The 17,487-nt window shown below is 49.6% G+C and overlaps 1 protein-coding gene across 1 annotated transcript in view; it reads left to right on the top strand.

Moving 5' to 3' along the window:
* Nucleotides 1-503: 503 nt before the first annotated feature.
* LOC144162406 (uncharacterized) overlaps nucleotides 504-17,487 on the top strand; it is a 28,975-nt gene continuing 11,991 nt past the window's right edge. The window contains exon 1 of the mRNA XM_077692919.1: nucleotides 504-4,205. Within this exon, the coding sequence (XP_077549045.1) occupies nucleotides 504-4,205 (3,702 nt within the window). The remainder of the gene's footprint in view (nucleotides 4,206-17,487) is intronic.

Genomic DNA, 17,487 nt, shown 5'->3' with positions numbered 1-17,487 from the left:
GATGCGCAGTAATATATTAGCATGGCAGGGAGCAGAGAAAGAACAGAAAACTGAACATACTACCCCTGTCACGATTGCAATGCTTGTGTGAAAACCGTACATTGAAGTTCATTCTAAGTGATCACCATGTAAACCCTGCGTCGAAGTAGAAACGTAGGCTCATATTTGATTTCAACTCTACCATGCTGCTGAGACGACGTGCCTGTGCCAACAGGGCCCTTGATGCCATGCCTGCACGCCAGGAAAAATCAAATACGCCCCATCGGCAGCGCATGGCCTTTGTTGGCGGCAATATGGAGCGTGCGGTTCGCGCGAGAAACATGGCCTCGGAGCTCGCGGTCATGGCCGCACGCGAAGAGCGATGCTGAGTCGAATCGGAGAAAAGGCGGGCGTCCAGCGCAAGTCCCCGCGCTGAGCCCTCCCGAGCAAAGGTCAGTGGCGACCCCCCCGACGGCTTACCACCGGACTCCACCTCGCGAGGGTCGCGACTCAAGCAGACCAACATGTCATCGCCTGGAGGCTTCCCTCGGCCTGGAGGCGTTTTTCGAGGGCCACCTCCAGGATTCCCTCCCGGCCCACCGGGAATGCCACCGGGGGGTTTTCCTGGTGGACCCCTGAGGCCCGGGTTCCCGCTGCGGCCCGGTGGTACACCGTCTCCTCGCCCGGGATTTCTGCAACCTCCACCGGGGATGCCCCCTCCACCGGGGATGCCCCCTCCACCCGGGATGCCCCCTCGCACAGGTTTCACGCCCCCGGGCGCAGTGCCAGGCCAGGGCTTCGCGCCGCGTTTGCCACCAGGCGCCTCACCCATGCGGCCCGGCTTTCCCCCGGGTCCTCCTACGGGCTTAACGCCACCCAGGACTCCACTTGGTGGGCCGCCAGGACTCCCACCACCGCCGGGTGTCCCGCCGGGTACGACGCCGCCACCAGGAATGGTGCAAGTGTCAGGGATTTTGCCACCAGGGACTTTTCCGCCGCCGCCACCGCCGCCGCCGGGGGGGGCACCACCGATACCCCCGGACGTTGCGCCGCCACCGCCCCCGCCTCCACCGATCGCGCCTTCCATGCCATCACCGCCAGCCCAGGACCCTGATCGTCAGTTGCTTGTGAAAAAATCCAAAGAGGAACTCCAGCAGCTTATTTCCAAGAAACTTGAGGCCTGGGACAAACTGGCACTCTCAAGGGAACAAGAGGAACGCATCGACGCATTGCGCAAGCTCATCACCATTAACAAGGACGAGGTCGAGCTGGCAGGAAAAGTGGGTCCCAAAGACAAGCTCATCGAGGTGATGGACACAAGATTGAAGCTCGCCAAGGATACCTTAGACCAGATAAACGCAGATATCAGGAAAGACGCAGCTGAAAAGCTCAAAACTCTGGACCAATGGGAAAAGGGTGCCATTCAAGACATAAAGCGGCTCAACAGAATGGAGTCTGAATTGGCCATGCGACTAAGCAAACGAGGCAGGGCAAACATCGGCAGATCATCGATTGACGACAATGACAAGGACCAGGACATGGACGACGTGGACATGGACACGGACAGAGGCTGGAGTCGTGGTCGCGACAGGGACCTCGATAGCAGGAGCAGAGACCGGTTCCGTAGCCGAGACCGCGACAGAGATGACAGAGACCGTGACAGAGACCGTGACAGAGACCGTGACAGAGACCGTGACAGAGACCGCGACAAAGACCGCGACAGAGACCGCGACAGAGACCGCGACAGAGACCGCGACAGAGATCGTGACAGAGATCGTGACAGGGACCGTGACAGGGACAGGGACAGGGACAAAGACCGTGACTGGGACAGGGACAAAGACCGTGATTGGGACAGGGACAAAGACCGTGACAGGGACCGGGACAGGGACCGTGAAAGGGGCCGGGACAAGGACGAGAAAGGCCGTGAGAAGGGACAAGACACAGACCGTGACAAGGACCACGATCGAGACATTGACACAGAGAAAAGTCGGCAAAAAAGTAAAGACGACCAAGAGGAAAAAGCGCAAGAAGAAAAGGAGCCAACCAAAACAAGCAAAATTCAACGAGTGAGCATGGTAGAAGTCGATACTGGGGATTCACAAGTCTGTGATAGTAACCTCCTGAAGTTACACGAGCTAGAATTCCGAATTGCCAATGACATGCTTAAAGGAAAATATAAGGGCAAGAAGGGTCGTGAACTGACGTCACGCGAACTGAAGGAAAAGCTGCGGAGATTGTGTGACCTGGAAGTACAAATCGCAGACGAGCTGTTTGGTCAAGAATCCGAGGCGTCGGGAAGTATGGACGTGGAAGGGACCATTGCTAGGGCGACACACAAGCTGCCGCCGGCTGACAAAGGGCGGAGGTACAGCCATGACACGGATGATAGGCTATATCTAGACCGAAGAGACTACTACGATCGGAGAGACTACCCGCCAGATTACATGGATCCGTACGGCCAGATGGACTACAATGTTCCACCGGAGTACCACGCGGACTTCAGGCAGATGGGCCTAGGAATGATGCCCCCGATGGGCCCGGTGCCTTTGATGCAGCCAATTCCTGAAATGCAAGTTGTGCCCCAGCCGCAGCCCATGCCGCAACCAGTGCCTCAGCCTACCCCGCAGATTCAAAGGACGGGTCCAGGACCTACGCTGGGAGCCGTCGAGGAGATTGGAAATGATTTGGTTCGCCACCAAGAAAATATAGAGGTGTCTGGAGAATCGGGTGTCCAGGTCATCAAGCACACTACACACTCAGAGCTGATTCGCTGTGGCTCGGCTGAACCACACATGGAAATTCAGTCCAAGCCAGCCTTCTCCATGGAAAGCATTGACACCGGTCGAAAGCCCATTGTGGCTACCTTTGAGCAAGTTGCTGACGACCAGACAACCGTTGTTAAACTGAAGACTGCCATTGATATAGAAATTATACCCCAGGGCGTAAAACCCGCTTCCGTGGCAGAGAAGACTGAACCGGCGTCCAAGAAGGAGGAAACTGAAGAGGAAGAGCCACCGAAAAAGAAGAGCTCCAAAGAACGAGCACGCTCCCCGACTACGGTTCGGTCGCCGAGTCCAGCTGCGATCGACGAAGAGGAGGAAGAAGCGGCTGATGATGATGAGGAGCCATCGGGACCACGCGTTCAGGATCTAGGAGACCGGCGCGTGGCGGCCGATGATGAGATCCCACCCGGCCCGTCCTTCTGGCAATGGATCTGCCAAAGCATCTACCCTCCCCGAGGCGCCCGCGTTCCGGTGGGCACCGAGCGGCACGAGCGGTCTATAACTTCGCCACAAAACCGGGGCCGCTCACGGAGCCGAGACCGTGACGACCGGGTCAGGGAAAAAGAGGAAGAGCTGCGCCAGCTCATCGACAGCGTCATAAAGGTCTCGCAGGACGTGATCCTAGCGCGGCGCGCCATCGAGCTCGGAGGCGTCGGCGAAGAACGTTGTATGGGCAACATGTTCGAAGCCGAAGGAAAGCTTCGCAACCTGATAGACTTGGAGATGAGGCTGGCGAACGAGCTGTCCAACTTTCGAAACTCCGATATGGTGGCCAATGAAGAGTCCCGCATAAGTGTGCTGAACGCGGAAGAGAAGATTCGCCAACTGATCGACGTTGAATCTCGTCTGGCTGAAGGATTTGTTGCCGACTGCAAGTCAGGAAAGTCGAAATTATCTCACGCCATGTCCGAAGGCGCCTTCCGCAGCTTCGCTTTCGAAGAAGCTGGCCGCGGACCGGGTCCTCTCACCGACGCGCGGGGTATGACGCGGCACCCCCCCAAAAAGCGCGTACTACCTCTCCACCCCAAAGACGGCACGTTCGGAGGCAAGTGCAGGGCCATAGCCGGAGATGCTGAATGCCGGAAGGGCAAGCGAGGCAAAAAGTGCGCCGACACCGACGACGACGAGTCGAACGAGCGGCGCTGTGCGCGGGGACTCCGAAGCACGGACGACGTGCGCTCCCCGCGGACTCGATCTCGGCGGCGAGCGGACGAGGACGAGTCACGCTCAGCGACGCGCCGCAGGGGCCGAGACCAGAAAGACGAGGACGAAGACGACGCGCCACGGCTGTGTCGCTCCAAGTCGCGCCGGGGGGGAAGCTCCCGGTCCCGCAGCCGCCAGGACGTGGACCGGTCACCTAAGAAGCAACCGTCCAAGTCGAGCCACAAGCAGCTCATTAAAGTCAAGGAGGGCGTGCCTGTCAAGATCAGCCTGAGTGGGAAGGTGAGAATGCATTCTTGCATGTGATGCGTACCGCGGGCCTTCATTGGTCTGCCCTTACCTTCAAACACAAGCACAGGGCCGAAATCATGCAGGGAGGGCAAATCCCAGATATCAAATGGAAACGACAGGGCGATGCTGTTAGAAAACCTGATGTACAAGTAGTGCATGCAATCCAATGTGAAATCTAAGCTCTTTTGGAATCCTTTGCCACGAGAAGAAACGATTGAAAGGGGGGCCCCGAAACGCCGGAAAAGGGGCGCAGAGTGATAATGAAGACCTTATTACTATATTGGTAGTTTTTTGGCGCTTGGCAATATGACAAGTATTTATTTGTGCCATTAGGTGCACCAATATAAACTGAAATGGCACCCGTTTGCGTGACCACTTGAAGTGAAGCAACATTACTGAAACCACAAGGTTAATCGGGACGAGCACATGCAGTAAGGAAGGGGGGTGAGGGGGGGGGGTTTCTCCAGTCAGTTTTGTTCAGACTGCGTGCACGAAGTACTGCCTCAAGGATGTTAATACTTTTTCTCAGCATTTTTGGAAGCACAACAACGAATAACGCTGTTCCTGCAATGCGATTTTTCAAAACTATAGCGGAAGTACTAAGCAGCATGGTTCCTTAAAAAAATCTCTCCGTTAATGAAAAGGAAGAGGTGATTAAGAACTTTTTTCACGATGGATTTCGGCACGTCTGATCGTAATCGGGAAAGAAAATTTCACAGAAGGTCCATATCTACGTTGCCGGTTGATGTACACTGTTCGTCGAACACTGAACCACGGCCGGGACAGAGCGGCGGCGCGCACCAACGAGCGCACGCCGCCGCTTTAGCCCGGCCGTGACTGAACAATGCAAGCAGCGCTTGTGGCATGTAGCGAACAGAAAATGTAATTTGCTCACCAGAGAATTGAGAGAATGTGCTCCTCTGGCGTTTTCACGGCTCCATCGCAATGGCTCTGTCTGACGGGAAAAATTCCGGGGCTTCAAACTGTTTGATCAGCTCTTAACACGATGAACGAGGGATGCGAAAGTTACTGCGAAACTGTAAATGGAAATATTACGTGCTGCCACTGTTGCCTTGCGGCCGACCTTACCTGTTTATCGGAATTATTGCTAACAACGTTGCGAACGTAGCCTTGGACTTTTTGAACATCACGAGGCTCGGCGAACAACTCGGCAAACTTGTTAGCATAAATCTTGCGATCGTTGTCGTCGTCGTCCGAGCTGCTAGGTCTGCGAGCTACTGGAACAACAGTATTGACGTTTCCTCCGGCTCCAGTAGCCGCCTCTTTTTGACATGGTGCATTTATGGCTTCGTAGACATGAACTCGCCACACAAACGCTCAGAAACGCCACGAACAACACACGTACACGAAGTAGGCGATGTCGTTGTTGTTGTGCCCTCTGAAATGCGCGCTCGCGCGGTCACTGCTGTTACCTGCCGGCAACCGCGGCGTTTTGTGTCACGCGACCCGTCCTCCCGGCCAGATCGCGCCACGCTCTCACTTCGAAGTCAGAGCGGTCGGGAGCGCCCCGAGTCGGAGGCTGGCGCTCCGAAAGAACCAACCGAAGGTAGTTCGAGCGCTCGAGTTCTACCAACCGAAGGCGCGGCCAATTTTCAGAGCACTCCAGAGCGCTCGTAAACGCCCAACCGAATACGCCATTATACACTAAAAGTGCTTTATAAGTAAGTTAAAACTTCTCGAGCTTAAGATTTGAGATAATTATTTCGACTATCGCGCTTTTATCCTTTTTAAAACGTGCTATTGCTTCGAGATACCAGTCTCCAAAAACGGCGCTAATACAGTGGCTTCTATGCCAGTTTTCAGACTTGGAACTCCAACCTGCTTGATCGCAAATTCTACCGTCAGATATCTCAACCCCCCTGTACTAACTACTTTCAGCCTTTTAAGCAATGAGGGCATTTGAATTAAGCAAAGGGAACATATGCCTTAAAAGCCAGCGAGTCAATGATCCACCAGCAAGCAGAACCACCAGACAGCGTCCAGTGACTGCTCAAATTTGTTCTGGTTATTTTGGGGGACAGTAGAAGACAGGAAGACAGGCGGGCAAGCAGGTAGGCAGGACGCAAAAGCAATTTATTTCGTCCAAGGAGGACTATAGCCTTTAAAACCATCTTACGCTTTTTCGCGGGATTGAAAATATGCCCACAGATGTGAAGATTAAACACTGCGCGAGAGGATATTGTAAATGCAAGTTTATTGCGTATTTTGAAGCGACAAGGACGGTATATACCCTAAGAAACCCCCCGGGCGAGCGTCACCACAATGCCCCAGAACGGGCAATCAGTGTGACCATTTGGCATATGACGAAGTCGAGCATGTGATATGGTAAAAAAATAGAATCTGCGCTAAGACAACAGCGCAAGGCGAGGAAGAGAAGATTCTATTGTTTATTGTAATCGCATGCTTGACCTCGTCATCCGACAAATTCGCACATTTGGGGAGGCTGATTCGTCATTCTACAGCGTTGCGGTAAAGCCGACCTACGGCGATCTGTTAGAGTGACCAGGACCTATTCGCAGGCGCGTAAGGAAGCTCTGCGACACCGTACGGTGAAGAGTAGTCGACCCATGCCTCCCCGCCATACCTCAATCTCAGCCCTGCACCCCAGCAAAATTCTTGGCCGCAATGCACCTGAATGGTCAATACCTGAGTCTATATAAGCTAATTGGCCGGATAACTCTCACCCAACGACTCGAAAAGCCTTCTCGCGGCTAAGCGCAACACGTTGGGAAGAAGACACTCCTTGACTGTGTGTGTCCTGTTTCCATGACTATTTTTCGGGCTTCACCACAAGCGCAAACAAGTAGCCCAAGTCTATGCTTCTGTCAAGAGCTACCTGCGCTTTAACGTCCTACAGTGTCAAAAGTTATTCTTGCGTTTCATATTTTCACAGCGTTGACTTAATTCCTGGCGAGAAATCGTACGTTCTGCCTTATTTACATACCTTTACCACTGATTGGTTATTCTGGTGCACTGTGTTGAAGCCTACCCAAGGGAATAGTTATGATGACACTACTGAGGAGGGTGACAGCCTTTCCACTGTAATGGTACTCCTACCTGAGCGGCACGAAATCGGGTGCCGGATGAATGAATGCGGAGAGAGCACTTGCTGTTAGTGATGGTCCTTATTCGTCTCACATCAAGCATAACTGTTGGGCGTGACAAGAGCTAGATCATTACTGCGTGCCTCAGCACTGGCATCCACCGCTAGCCAACAGCGCCGAAATAGCGTTGTTCCCTAGCTTCGGTTAGGGCCATATTTTATACTCAGTGCCGTCCACCGACACTCAAGCTCAGCGCTACACCGAAGGCTAGAGTGCCGTCCGAAGGCATTAGAATTTTTAAGGCTGAGCTGACACAAACCAGCCTTCTTTTCTTTTTCTTTCGCCACCACCACCACCACCACCACCATCATCATCATAATCATCATAATCATCATCATCATCATCATCATCATCATCATCATTATCACCATCATCCTGCTATCTACGCCCACTGCGGGCAAAGGCCTCTCCCATTAATCTCCAATTATCCAATGCCTGTGTTAACTGCGACCAATTTATCCCCGAAAACTTTTCGATCTCATCTGCCCATCTAACTTTCTGCCGCCCCCTGCCACGCCCCTGCCCCTGCCCCTGCCGCCCAAATGCAGCGGTGGCGTACAGGTAGAGCATCCGCCTCGCGTGCAGAAGGACCGTGGTTCGAATCCCGGTGCTGGAGAATTCCCACCGGATTAAAAAAAAATCCGCGAGTTGATGCAATTGCAGAATGAGGCCTGGGGTGTGGTGTGCGCCTGACCCTGGTGACCATTGCCGGTAACGGACTCCCCCACTAGAGGAGGATTAGCTACCCTGGTGTAGTATTGGCCACAACAACTCCATGAATACGCCAGTTAGCTCTTTCGTCTCAGGTTCCTGTTTCTAAGGGCAGTGGTTGGAGCCCGGCTCTTCTCTGTTTTAAAGACGATAGTCTTTGTTGGGCTACTTAAACGCAGAAATTTTGGTCTGCCTGTCTGTCTGTCTGTGACTCGATTCAGGCACTCGGCCAAAGTGAAACGAAAACTGCGCAATAGTCTCATATACTCAGAGCCAAATCTAAACGTCTAAGTCCGGCATCAGCGTTCATACTTGTCACCATTGTTGAACAAGCACAATACATTACGCAAATATAAGGCAGCAAATCAATGCATAAGTGGTATTTTCAGTGTTCCTTTATTAAAAAATTAATGGATGCTTCGTTTTTGCGATAGCAAATGACATACTACATTAACGGCAGAAAACCGTCGCCTGCTGTTGCCAGCGCTACCTCCTGGCGGCATTTAAGAAATCAAACGGCAATAGCAACGAAAGTTCCACTCGATGGGATCCACGTTCCGCTTGGAACGCTCGTGGAGTAGGGCAACGTGGTTCTATAAACGTTGTAGTAGGGTGCCTCAATTCATACGCGTCTCCGCCGTACGGCAGCGCTGCCATCGAGCAGTGGAACGCGGTAAATGTAAATTGACTTGAGCAAAACCCTAGCGTGTTATCTTGGGAGGAACGAGACGAGAGAGGAGGATGAGAGGTGAGCGGGAAAGAGAAGGGAGGCCTTTACTTGCGAGGGGCGCCAGTCGACTATCGTCTTTCGGCGACATTTGCAACGAAAGGAGCAGATGCGGGGCCATTTTTTTTACACCTTATGTTTTAAGTATAGTTTTCATTGCTAAGGTTAGTTTTCGGCGTTTCAAGTGATTTTTTTTTGTTTTCGTTAGGTTATTACGTTACGTTATGTTAATAGAGTGTGAGGTATAGTGCCAGACGCTGCATTTTTTCACCGAAACGCCCGTGAACGTCGCTTTAGTGGAATGCTTATAGTACCGTCTAACGGCACTCTAGACACAGGCTATTTTATATACCCATCTGTTATATAACGCTCAAGCGTGATGGGCTTTGATTTAAAGTAGCTGCATTAATATGGCTCTTTTCAGTCGCAGTACGCGTGTGTACGTGAAGTGGCAAGGGACAAGTAATGATCGAGCGCTCTATTCAAACTAGAATTAACGGAACTTCCTTACGTAGGCAGCATACTGAAACTTAATAAGGTGTTCGCTTCGTCTTACACACTATACGTGGTGTAATTTGTGTCCCTGTTGTACTTGCATTTTTATGTGATGTACTTGCATTACAACCACAATTACTGCCGTTTCTCGAAATCGTACGTTTCGGAATCATTCGGTACCTGAATGAATCCAGAAACGTAAACCTGAAACCACACCAACATTGCAAAAAACGAAAAACAGGAAATGTAGTGTTCAGTTAACATACCGTTAAGACCGAGTTAACATACCGAGCTAAATCGCTTAATACGCAACCGAAATAATTTTTTTTTTGTAATGCAAACAAAGTTTACTGATATGAACGTTCTCACTGGTGCTCGGGCATTGTCCAAGCCTCTTTTTCACGAGATTTCGAGACGCATGGACGCCTCCCCTCACTTAGACCCTCCCTGTCGGTTTTCCGAAAAAAAAAGCGCGGGAACGACCGAGTGCAATACCTAGGTAGCATTCTGCGATTTCATGGAAAACGCTTCATACAGAGGAGGAGGAGGAGCAGCAGGGGGAGGAGGATTAAACGTTTATTTTATAAAATTAAAGCAGATGGGTGGCCTGTTCAGTCAAGGTAGCCGCGTGCTTTCGCTTCTCGGGTGGTCCACTGGCTCAGGTTTTGCTGGGATTGTAAAAAACAATAAACTCCCACCTCCCCTAGCGGGAACCCCTGTGTAGATGCGACGCATAGGCGGAGCGCCGAAGGGCCCACGTTTTATAGCGCGCATAACGTTGAGGGGATTGCGTAAGCCGGCCCCAGTCGATGACGACGTTGGCATACTTGTAAAGCGTCGTGGACTCTAGGTGTTTGAGCCAAGAGTGGATGTTGCTTCGCCGGAGAACGGCACACCGGTTATATGCGCAGCGCGCCCGAGAGGAAACCGCGGAAGAGAGTACTGCACTTGCGCAGGCCCCAGCGCGTCTGCCGCGGCTATGACGCAACACAATCCAACACAATCCACTTTAATCCAATCCAATCCAAATCCAATCCAAGCCAAGCCAAGCCAAGCCAAGCCAATCCAATCCAAGCCAATGCCCCTCGCGAGAGAGTGTTCGCTATGGGAGAGGAGAGGGGGTGAGCGGCGGAGAGCGCAGCTGGCCGGCGAGGAGAATGGGGGAGGGGTGGACAACGCCGACGACAACGACGACGACGCCGGAGGGACAAGGCGAGTGAATCAGATGCTCTGCATCTAAAACGAGCACAGGGATAAGCGCGAACTGCATAGACTTCGAAACAGCGGCAGCTGTTTTGAAGACGCGCAACAACTTAGTTGCGCGCGAAGAATTCGATCGGCGAACGAAAACCTCCCGAAGTTCGCGTCTCCTCCGCTACTCCCGGTCGTGAGTTTTGCGGCCATCTCTGAAGTACTCGTATACATGAGAGAGGCAGGTGGGAAGAGCGGACAAGGCCGCTCACTCTGCCTGCCGTCAAATAACGACTGCCAATGATCCCTTTTTCTGTCGCAAGCGATGCAATAAGCTCATGCAGCTTAGACGTGTACTCTCACCATGAAGATTACCAGTTTGCAGTTTGGAACTTTGTTTTCCCTTGACATATGACGCATGTCAAGATGGCCAAGCTCGGGGGCCGGTGGCGACGTTAGACCTGAAAGGCCTATAAAGGCCGAGAATTACCCCCTCTGCGCCACCAGCAGTTCGGCTGGCTTTTCAACAATTATTACTGCGTTGCTAAGAAGACATCTTTACGGACTCGTTTCGCTGCTACAGACGCCTACGCTGGCTTTTTCATTCAATGGATCATTTTATGCTTTCACATTAGAGTACGATTCATGCATATCGGTTTCCGTTCTAGCTCGAAATCACGACTAGCCCACCTCTGGGCTAGTAAATTCGCTGTAAATTTGTGAAGCCCGTTCCGTGAAGCATCATTGATGTCTCTTACATGAAGCTTCTTTCGTGAAGGCGCCCGTATTTTGGGGTTAAAACTAGCTTGCAGAAAGGTTAATGGGCAGCAGAGGGAGGTAGGCGATTGGGCATCGACGGACCGACGTTAGGCCTAATGTCACGCTTTGAGGTCTAACGTCGTCAACCGGTATCCGCATGCGCGCCACACATTGTGCGCCAAGCTGCAGCTTGGCGCACAATGTGTGGCGTTGCTTGACACAATCATTACCTAACATTACCTAGGGTAACCTAGCGGTAGACCTCAACATAGGACGTTTGGCCTAGCGTCAGGATTTGAGGTTGCACGTCGTCAACCTTCACTAATTTGAAAAAATTACACCAAATTGAGAATATCGGTTGGCGAACATAAGGTTTCAAGGCTAAAGCTGGCCTAAGCAGGCACATAGCTGCGGTTAGTAAAAAAAAAAGACAAATACCCGCCGTGGGGCACGGGAACATGCCCGCCGCAGTGGGGTATTGGACAACGCTTTGGTGGATGCTGCGGCATGCGGAATCGATGGATCGCTTTAAGTACGAGCACTAGGAGGCTCGACGAAGTCCACACGGAAGCTGTGCCCGTGCCCTAAATGGGTATTTGACAACGCTTTAAGCGGGAGTATGGGCTGCTTTTGCACGACATTTCTTGGTTGGCACAGCGAAAGCGTATCATCAAAGGATATATAAAATATTTCACGAAATTCTGTGTGCCTCACCAGCGTTCATTGTCCCCTGATCTGTTTGTAGTGGACTAACAAATGTTTTTCACCAAACGACTTTTATGCTACATTCCCGACATCGAATTTTTAGCACTCGTTCCTTCCCCTGCGTAACCTCAGAATCCTCTCGGGAACGAGGGTGGTTCTGGCTGTTCTCTGGTTTGCGCTGGGATCTCACTGCCTTTGCTTTGAGCCTCCTGGAGCTCTTTACGCTTCATCACCATTTTCACTTCTCACTGTGACCATCATTAAGTTTTACTAACGGCCCTTTAGACGTATCTATCAGCTGTTTTTAATGTAGCTCACGCTCAACTTTCGGTACTGTAAACACACTGACAGATCACGCGGCATAGACCCGAAGGTCTTTGACCGCAGACTCCTTTGCGCCACCAAAGCATACACACTACTGCGAAGTGAAACGTCAGTGATTTTTTTTTTTTAATTTTGAAGAGTTATCTTTCCTCCTTCTCCCTGGTCAGGCTCGGGCAGGTTTTCGCATCTCGCCCGGATCGCCCGCCGAACGAGCCCCTTTCGCGTCCTGGGCCTCCTCTCCAATGCGCTGTCCCTTCCTACCCCGCGGAAGTCATGCGAGTGAGGGAGACGCTGACGTCATTGGGCATGAAGGGAAGTATGCGGTTAACTGCTCGCCAAGTCGTTTCAAGGGGCGTACAGACACAGCCCATGTCTGTATGTTGCCTGTCAGCTCTAAAACCACAGCTTGGTGGGGGTCGAACCGGGGCGTTAGCTGCGCTAAACCGACACTCAACAACACTGGATGTCCTAGATCATCATTCCGTAAGCTATAAGACCGGATCGAGGGTAAACTTCGCACGGCCAGCAGACTAACTATACTACTGGTAACTGTGGCAAATTCCTATCATGCTGTCATGAGGACTAGGCCGTCATTTGGGCTGATGGAAATCCCTGGTTCTTCGAACACCTAAAATGCGTTTCGAACATAACGGGGTAAACGCGTCGAACCGTTACATTATGCTTGAATCATCCAAGCGAATTATTCTGGGTCTTGGCCGTAGCTTATAGAACTAAAAAAATCCGTCAACATTGTCGCCCTTTCCTGCGTTATTCAAACCACGGGCGCCAATTCTTGCGACTGTGTCGCCACCGAGAACATGGGGGCTTTCAGTTGCGGCGGTAAGGATTTATACCCGTTTTAAATAACCGTGCAACAAAACCAATGTTCAAATTAAAAGAATTCTTGTCCCTTGCTTTGCGAGGAATGGCGCGGACAGATAATGTGAAACTTGGGTGGATTGAAGTTTGAAGCTTTGTAGATCAGCGGTTAGAGTGTTATACCCGTGCTACACGAGCGTTTCGAAGGCATTTGAGTCGAATGTCGTTTGAATCAAATGACACCTTTGAGCTGCTACATGACGTTTTTCAAATGCCTTTGGTTGAAATGCCATTTGAGTCAAATGAGCACCACGAACGACCTTGGAGGTTCTCAAAGGCCTTTGAAACGTGAACAGTTGTACTCTAGGGAGGAGTTTCTGCATACCGTAATTAGAAAAAAATATTTAAGAATAAAAATTGATGTTTAAAGTGCACAATCTTGATATTTCTCACTTGTTTTTGTTCTCTGTCACTCGCTTTACGATTACAGGTAACTTTGTACTCTCGACAACAGCGGTGCGAGAAAAAAAAACGGCTGTTAATGCATGTTTGTGCGCACTTGTCGGTCGTTATCAATTTGATCACTAATTGTTTTATTGCTCATTTTTAACTCTCAAATGATATTTTTGTCAATAACGAAACAGGGCAGCAGTGACGACGCCAAGACATGGTAACTTTCAATTGCCTTCAAGAATTGTCGTCTAGGTGGGCGGAATGGCATTTCAAATTTCAAAGGCCATTTGACTCAAATGTCCTTTCAAACGCTCGTGTAGCACAGGTATTAGGTGTTTGTCTGTGTCTACAGTTATTTCAGAGGGAGGAACCGGATCGCGATTTCACTTCACTCGAGAGCGGGCCCCGACCAGCCGCTGTCTCCTCATTAAGCCACTAATGCAATCTGAGCCTTAGCATTTCGCTTCTTACTGAGCAGCGGTATCGCCTCTTCCACTTGGACTCTTGAGTGAGGAGAGGCTCGTGAGAAAAACACTGCTGTTACTACCGCCATTCATCCGCATACGACGCATGCCCAGTTTAGTAACTTGAAACGCAGCTTAGGTGTAATCAGGAAGGTTCTGCCTCAAGAACCTACACGATAGTGGCACGAGAGTTCCCCATCATCATCACCACTATCATCAACAACAAGTTCAACAGCAATGAAGGACTATCCCAAACATTTCCAGCCCTTTCTACTGGGAGTATGCTCAGTACATCCCCCCCCCCCCCGACCCTCCCCCTTTTCTGACTATGCAACCTTTCAACCTTATGTCGTTTCGGTCCATTGGAAGCCACTCCGTTAAATGGATGGTCCATTTGCTGTCCGTCATCCGCATTACAAGATTTGTCCAGCCCCACTTCTGCTCAAATTGAACGATAACGTCTTCCAACCGAGTTTGTCACCTAATCCACGCGGCTGTTTTCTTAACTTCTGATTTAAACTCCCCAGCATCCTTTCCACGGCCGTTTTGTGACGATCTAATACTCCGGTACACGGGTGTTTGAGTGAATGGACTTCCAAATTTCAAATGCCATTCGAACCGGAAGGAGTTCCGCCGACCTACACGACAATTATCAAAGGCAGTTGAAAGTTTCCGCATTCACCCGCCATGGTTTGGTGTCGCCACTGCAGTTCAGTATAGTTCTTTTGAATTGGCAGAAATTTCGAGTTAAACTAGGCCAAAAAGACCCATTGCGGGTGACAAAATTGATATCAACTTACAAACACGCAGAGAACATGCACAAAATGGCTTTTGTAGGCCGTTTTCTTTTCATGTTTCGCACCACCGGTGCCGTGCGTACAAAGTTTCTTTGTCGTAGAATGAGCGACAAAAAACAAAAGCAAGTGAAAAATCATTAAGGGCATGCTTTGTAAAAACCAATTTTTACTCGTAAATAATTTTTTAAATGCGACATGCAGAAATTACACCTTAAAGTACTAACATTCACGTTTCAACGGCCTTTGAGAACCAGAAATGTCAGTGGTCGTGCTCCTGCGACTCAAATATTTCAACCCAATGATTTCGAAAAACGGCGTGTAGCAGCTCAAAGGTGGCATTTTAGTCAAATTACTCTTCGTTCAAAGGTTTGGTTTACGTTTCTGCCCCATTATGTTAGTACCTAAGGTACCCATTACTTGTGTAAAAGCCTTCTTAGTCAACTTCTTGCCGAATGCAGCCCACCCGATAGTTACTCTGCATTTATTTCTTTTCATGATTTGAATCAGAAATAATAACTTGCCCTATATAGATGTAACACTCACTTTTTAATATTTCGTTACCTAGATCGAAGACGCACCCCTTCGCATGTCTATTAAACATAAATCCTGCATATAAAGTTTAATGATTGATTGTTGAGTTTAACGCGCCGACGCAACGCAGGCGATGAGGCGCGCCGTAGTGGAGGGCTCCGGATTAATTTTGACCACCTGGGTATCTTTAGCAAGCGCCGAAATCTCGTACACACGGGCGTTTTGCGCTTTTCGCCTCCATCAGAAAAGCGGCCGCCGCGGCCGGGAATCGAACCCGCGTCCTCGTGCTCAGCAACGCAACGCCTGTATATAAAGTTGGCAATATTTACGCGAAGCAATAACGTATACAGGACCCCCCTCCCTCTATTTTGTGTTCCTAGTAAAGATTGTGTTTGTAGATTAACTTTGAATGCTAGGACGGACTAGTGTCACTAAATAGAGCAGTTCTTGCCCAAGACGCCGAACGCATGCGTCAGGCTAGGCAGGACCCAGAATTGCCGTATTTATGGAGACACTTTTGTGCTGAAATGCTTTTACACGCTTGATTCGCATGCCGAACGATGGCAGTCGCGTGCAGCCACAGAGCAGGGAGGACAAGCTAAGCCTACCGGAGTTGACAGAAACGCATAAACAAAATGGCGGTGCCCATGAACAGTCGCAGTGCAAACAAATGTCACGTAATGCAAACTAACCAATGATCATGGCGGCGGCACGGAACAACAGGAGTAAAGAGTGCCGATACAGATCTGTACCGTTATCTAGGGACACTAGCCGAGCGCAAGCGGCAAGCCCGCCGAGACGACGAGAAGCATTTTATACACCTCTTTATTGACCCTACATGTCCAGCCTGCGGGGCACTCGACACTCACTACCATACCCTCTACGAATGCCATACCCTCTGCGAACGAGACATCGGCACACGTTAAAGATCCCCCCGTGGTCAAAATTAATCCGGAGACCTCCGCTACGGCGCGCTTCATCGACTGCGTTTCGTCGGCGCGTTAAAACCTTCAATCAATCAATCAATCAATCAATCAATCAATCAATCAATCGATCAATCGATCAATCGATCAATCGATCAATCGATCAATCAATCAATCAATCAATCAAATAATTAATTAATTAATTAATTAATCAATTAATCAATTAATCAAATAATTAATCGATCAATCAATCAATCAACCAATAATTACCCGATCAAGCATGATATTGAGCAGTAAATTGATCAAGTCAATCAATCAATCTAGCAATAAATCGATCAAATCAGTCAATCAAATCCATCGGTCAAATCAATCAGTGCCAAATTATTTTACAATATTTGATAACTGGAGTGGCCTGCATTTGCAATTTATACAATTAGAGTCATGCACAAAAAATGCAACAGTTTAGTCTTTTGTCTATTCCAATTCGATGCCCGTGCACCAGTTCATTACAGATGGGTCGACTGCTTGAAGGTTATAAACGCATTTATCAAGAGACTTGAGTTGACAGGACAGTATCATCGGCGTACTGAAACATACATTTTGATACAAACTGGTGTAATTAATTGACGTAGAAGTTAAATAAGAAGGTATAAAACTGATCCTTGAGGAACCCCTTATTTTAACAATATTGTTGAACTTGTGTAGTCACTTATATGCACCACCTGCCGTCGATTAAAAAAAATAACTCGATAGTAGTTTTTTAAAGGGACCGCGAAAACCAATTCTTACTTATCAAGAAGCAATATGTAAAGGACTGGAATAACCGCCTTACTTGCGTCTAAGAAAAGACCACGAGCAAATTCGTTAGTATCAAAAGCAGAGTAGATAACGTCCGTAAATTCTTCTAGCAAGGATATTGTGCTTATTCTTCCCTGGATGAAACCGAACTGTGCTCGCGAGAGCGCATTATTTTTTGGTCATTGTTTTGAGCAGGCGTTTTTCAATTATTGGACTGATTGTAGGCAGGATGAAAAATGGTCTGTATTTCTCTACTTTGCTTTGGCAGCCACTCTTATAGAGCGGTTTCACTACAGCCACTTTTTAATCGTCGGGTACAACGCAATGCTCCACGCACCCATTGATGATAAATAGAAGTACGGACTGCAGCACAACATAATTGTGTTGAAGATCATTCATGTAGATGCCATCTATACCAGGTTTGTTCTTAGGTCGGAAGCTGAATAATATG

The sequence above is a fragment of the Haemaphysalis longicornis genome, unplaced genomic scaffold (assembly GCF_048455015.1).
Source record: "Haemaphysalis longicornis isolate Haplotype H1 unplaced genomic scaffold, Haemaphysalis longicornis Haplotype H1 scaffold_1, whole genome shotgun sequence".
Classification (NCBI taxonomy): domain Eukaryota; kingdom Metazoa; phylum Arthropoda; class Arachnida; order Ixodida; family Ixodidae; genus Haemaphysalis; species Haemaphysalis longicornis.
This window is presented reverse-complemented; position numbering and strand designations above follow the sequence as displayed.